The sequence below is a fragment of the Sinocyclocheilus rhinocerous genome, unplaced genomic scaffold (assembly GCF_001515625.1).
Source record: "Sinocyclocheilus rhinocerous isolate Xijiao unplaced genomic scaffold, SAMN03320098_v1.1 scaffold1566, whole genome shotgun sequence".
Taxonomy (NCBI): domain Eukaryota; kingdom Metazoa; phylum Chordata; class Actinopteri; order Cypriniformes; family Cyprinidae; genus Sinocyclocheilus; species Sinocyclocheilus rhinocerous.
This window is the reverse complement of record NW_015657516.1, coordinates 23,516-28,590: the sequence shown is the minus strand read 5'-3', so window position 1 is coordinate 28,590 and position 5,075 is coordinate 23,516. Positions and strand designations below refer to the sequence as shown.

The 5,075-nt window shown below is 35.2% G+C and overlaps 1 protein-coding gene across 1 annotated transcript; it reads right to left on the bottom strand.

Moving 5' to 3' along the window:
* Positions 1–1,782: 1,782 nt before the first annotated feature.
* Positions 1,783–4,427, bottom strand: LOC107721237 (uncharacterized). Its single transcript, XM_016529166.1, has 2 exons — positions 1,969–4,427; positions 1,783–1,894 (listed from the first exon to the last, which is right to left on the bottom strand). Exons 1-2 carry the CDS (start codon positions 4,228–4,230, stop codon positions 1,877–1,879), a joined length of 2,280 nt encoding a protein of 759 aa, XP_016384652.1. The 5' UTR covers positions 4,231–4,427; the 3' UTR covers positions 1,783–1,876.
* Between the last annotated feature and the right edge of the window lie 648 nt (positions 4,428–5,075).

Genomic DNA, 5,075 nt, shown 5'->3' with positions numbered 1-5,075 from the left:
ACTGTTCATCAGCTGAGACTTGGATGAGGACACAGAGCCAAACCTGAAGAAAAACACCATTGGAGTTTGTGCTCTGTAGACCGGCTGGGTTTGACTGATGATCTCATTGTTGGAGTTTTTCATCTTCCAGCTCTTGTTGATTTGTCTGAATGTCCAGAGAGGAAACTCAATCTGTTGTGTGAATGGATCAGGAACAAGCAGAGGCAGAGCGTACTGACACTGGGACAGTTTAGTGACCATCAGCTGCTTCAGGAAACCATCAGCACAATGAAACACGGCCATCTGAACATCCATCGAGTGAATTTGCTCAGATTGACTTGTTCCTTCATTAGACGAAAACATTTCTTCGAAAATGTCACACTCACATTTAGATGAGTCATCATGTCTTTGTTGTATCTGATCTTGTTCATTGGGATCTCTAACAGTAATGTATCTTGCTCTGTAGTCCATCATCAGTAGTTTTTGTATGAAAGTTTGAATCAGCTCCTCTTCAGCACAAGAGTCATTGGACTGTAATGAATGTTTACTTATCTGAAGAACATCTGCAGCTCTCAGTTTATGATCATTCCTGCCTTTAAGATGAAGTCTGTCAAAGAGTATTTTTGAGCCTGTAATGATTTCTTTTTCTGTTTGATCTGGTTTCTTTGTTTCTGTTCTAAGCTCTTCTGCAGGTCCCTGTGAAAGAAAAGAATAGTATTTTAATTTATGTGCAGCCTAATTTATTATTATTATTATTATTACTCAATTTGAACAAGTGAACCATTTAATGATATGGTGAAAACCAAACATTTCAGGCAGAAAGGATTTGTAGCTCATATTAAGATTGATAGGTTGTATTATTATTTTTTTCATTTCTTTTCATTTTGGTTTTAGACCATATAAGTGGAACAGTTGCCTTCTGCACTCAATTCAATAATAACTTGCAAATTTTTGTCATAGAGTCTAGAACAGTGGTCTTATACAAAACGCTTTCCATCTGACAAAAGCTGACAAGGGATGATGCATTTTAGAGGCATATATTGCATTATTTGTATCCTTATATTGGAAATAGTTAAATTGTTTTAGACATTATATCTGTAATAAACCCACAGCATCGCATGTATCTTGCAAGTCTGGTAGTCTGTAAGTATAACTGAACCTGCACAAAAATGTGATGACATATTATGGTTTTGTTTCTTATATTTCCACACATAGACTGCCACATGAGATGTCTGGGGAAAAGTCATTTGTGGAACCTAGGAAAGGTTTTCTTTAGAATTAATTTTTCCCTAAACCACAGCAGCAAAATAGTATGAATTAAAAGAAGCAGCCATATAATCTACCAATATAAGAAACAGGTTTTTTTTTTTTTTTTGATAATTACTATTATTATCAGTAGTTCTAGAGTACTGTTTTTTTTTTAAAGTCTATCAATTGAGAAAGATGCATTTTGAATCAAGACAACATAGTTATGGCATCTACCAGCAGGGGCTTATTGGACTACGTGGCTTCTCTGTACTTAGCAAATTAGCTGAATTATTAACTTTAAATTCTTTATAACTTTCTCTTGTCAACTTGACCATGGCAGCACAGAATATCCTACTTCAATCCAAGTTATGTAACATAAAACGAAAGGATGCTGTTTTAATTTAAAACCATTGCATTGACCCAACATACAACTTACAACAAAACTCAGAACAAACACATTCAAAACATGCACACTTGCCGCTTACCGATTAACAAATTTTAGCGCAACAAAAAAATATGATTTAAGATTTTTTTATGCTTTAAGTTCTTCTTCTTCTTCTTCTTGGCTTTTAACGGCGGCTGGCAACCAGCGTAATTAGGTGCATTACCGCCACCTTCTGCTCCGGAGTGTGGAACAGAGAGTTACATTCTACTTATTAATCCCGTCCTTTTAAGAAAATGAAAGAAAGCTTTACTATTTATTTCACTTGCCCATTTTATTAAAGATTTAAAATGTACCACCTGAATTCCATTCTTCTTGATTTCAACTATCATATTACTTCTTTCTTCCTCATATTTCTTACATTCAAGAATTACATGGGTTACTGTTTCTTCTACTTTGCATTGTTCACATAGTCCATTTGGATGTTTCCCTAATATTTTGAGTGTACTATTAAGATTGGAATGTCCCAACAATATTCTATTATAAACAACCTCTTCTTTCCTTGTTTTACCAATATGTCTTATTTTTTGACTTACTTTGTTAATTAAATTGTAGAAAAATCTACCCTTTTCGTTATTGTCCCACTTTATTTGCCATTCTGCAATAACCTTTTTCCAGATTAAAACCTTAATTTCAGACTTGCTTAGAGGAACTTGTAATTCTATTTCTTCTCTCTGCAAAGCTTGTTTTGCTAACTTATCTACGTCCTCATTTCCCTTTACACCTACGTGTGATGGAACCCAAATAAAACTGATTAAAATATCATTCTGAACCAATCTTGAATATATCTGTAAAATACTAAAAAGAATATCTTGATGACTGGATTTAAAAGACCTTAGACTTTTTAAAACTGAGAGTGAATCAGAACAAATTAAAACCTTTCCAGGTTTATAATCCTCTACCCACTGCAAGGACAAGAGTATTGCTATCATTTCAACAGTATATACTGCCAAATGATTGGATGTTCGCTTTATACTATGAGCCCAGTCAGGAACTAAAAAAGCAGCTCCAGTTGTCTCTCGCTCTGGATCTTTTGAGCCATCTGTAAATATTTGTAAGTATTGAGAATATTGTGTTCTAAAATGTTCAGAGAATGCTGAAGACATGTCTACTTTTCTTTCTGCTTTTTTAATTTCCAACAACTGTAAATCTATATGGGGAGTTATATAACTCCATGGTTCATTTTCAGGAATCACAACTGTTGGGCTCATCTTAAACCTATTTACCTCCATTTCTTCTACATACGCTTCACTACTCCATCCAAAACTTTTTCTACTCAACTTATTTTGTTCCCAACACTTCATTAAAACCATTTTTGTAGGATGATCATCTTTATGACCCTTGAGGTTAGCCCAGTAATTGATCATTAATTGTTTCCTTCTCATTTCCAGTGGAATCTCCCCTAACAGGACTTGTAAAGAAGGAATGGGTGTCGTTTTTACAGCTCCACAACACTGTCTCAAAGCTTGGGCTTGTATTTTATCCAGTTTTTCCAACAGGGTTTTTGAAGCCGAACCATATACCACACTGCCATAATCAAACACAGATCTGATCAGTGCCACATAAATAGTTTTTAATGACAAAAAACTTGCCCCCCATGCCACTCCACTTACACATCTCATGATGTTTAATACCTTCTGACATTTTTCAATAACTTTGTTTATATGATCCACCCATGTAAGTTTTGAATCAAAATAAATACCTAAAAATTTAAAAACTCTAACTCTCTCTAAGGACCTCCCGTACATCTTCAAGTTTATTTCTGGTATAATCCTTTTCCTAGAGAAAATTATAGTCTTAGTCTTTTCTACTGAAAATTTAAATCCCCAATCACCTGCCCATTCTTCTACCCGTCGAATTGCTTCTTGCATCCTTCCATTAATATACAAAATATTCCTTCCCCTTTTCCATAGAGCTCCATCATCAGCGAAAAGAGATCGACCTACACCTTGCTGTTGTACTTGATTAAATACATCATTAATCATTATGGAAAAAATTAATGGACTTATAACACTCCCTTGTGGAGTTCCATTTTCTATCTCACATCTGTTTGACAATTCATTTCCAATTCTCACCTGTATACTTCTGTACGCCATAAAATCTTTAATCCAATTGTAAATTCTTCCATCTATATTCATCATTTTCAGTTTTATCAAAAGTCCCTTCGTCCACATCATATCATATGCTTTCTCAACATCGAAAAATACTGCAATTACTGATTCTTTATTTACCTGAGCTTTTCTAATTTCATTTTCCAAACATACAACAGGGTCCATTGTTCCTCTTCCTTTTCTAAAACCACTTTGATATTTAGTTAATATTCCTCTCTTTTCCAATAAATATGTCAAACGGTCTGTAACCATCCTTTCCATTAATTTACATATATTCGAAGTAAGAGCTATTGGCCTATAATTAGATGGTTTAGAAGGATCTTTGCCAGGCTTTCTTATTGGAATTATTATAGCTTCTTTCCAAGCATTTGGTAATCTTCCTTCCTCCCATACTCTATTATACAAATCTAAAAATTTGCCCATAGCCCCATCTTTAAGATGTTTCAACATTATATTTGTGATCTGATCTTTTCCTGGAGACGACAGTGTATTATTTAAATTACTAATTGCTCTTTTCAGTTCATCTAGAGTAAACAGGAGGTTAACTGCCTGATCTTCTATTCCCCCATTTTTTCCTAGATCTTCTAGATGTTGTCTCTTTGTTATTTCCCTCCTCCTCCTTCCTTCCTCACTCAAATTCCCTGACCCATGGATCTTTTCCTCTCTTCTTCTTCTTCTTCTTCTTTTTGTTCAATGGCCGTTCACTCCTTAGGAGTATTACCGCCACCTACTGTATATCTTGCGCACATGGGTGATAAATCTCTATTGCTATCAATAAAAAATAAAAAAATAAAAATTGTAATGCCCCACCCACCCCAGAGGATTCAAGCTTCAGCTGGCGCTGCCTGTTCAGCTCCTCCAGCTTCCACACTATGCTCCACAGGTGTCCTCAACCTCCGAGATGGGCAGAAGCATCATGATCCTCATCCTCAAACACTAAACCCTGTGGTCTAATCCTGTGAGCTCTAAAAATGTTAAAACCACCTTATATATCTGATTATCACTCAAACCCTTTCCCAGAAGGTCCACGATGCTCACTGGCCCGTTCCTTATATTGCTAAAAAGACTGTTACGCTAGTTTTCATATATACTACATTTAAAAAGCACATGCTCTACTGTTTCAAAAACATCACATTCATCACACATACCATTTTCATGCTTCCCCATTAATGCAAGTGTTGAATTTAGTCCTGTGTGACCCATCCTTAATCTAGAAATCATTACTTCTTCCTTTCTGTGCCTTCCATAAAACTGTTATTTTTCCCCTACTGATTTAACAATATAATACCACCAAC

Bases quoted from the DNA above. Each gene is read 5' to 3' on its own strand.
- LOC107721237 (XM_016529166.1), bottom strand. From the start codon at position 4,230: ATGTTGAAACATCTTAAAGATGGGGCTATGGGCAAATTTTTAGATTTG.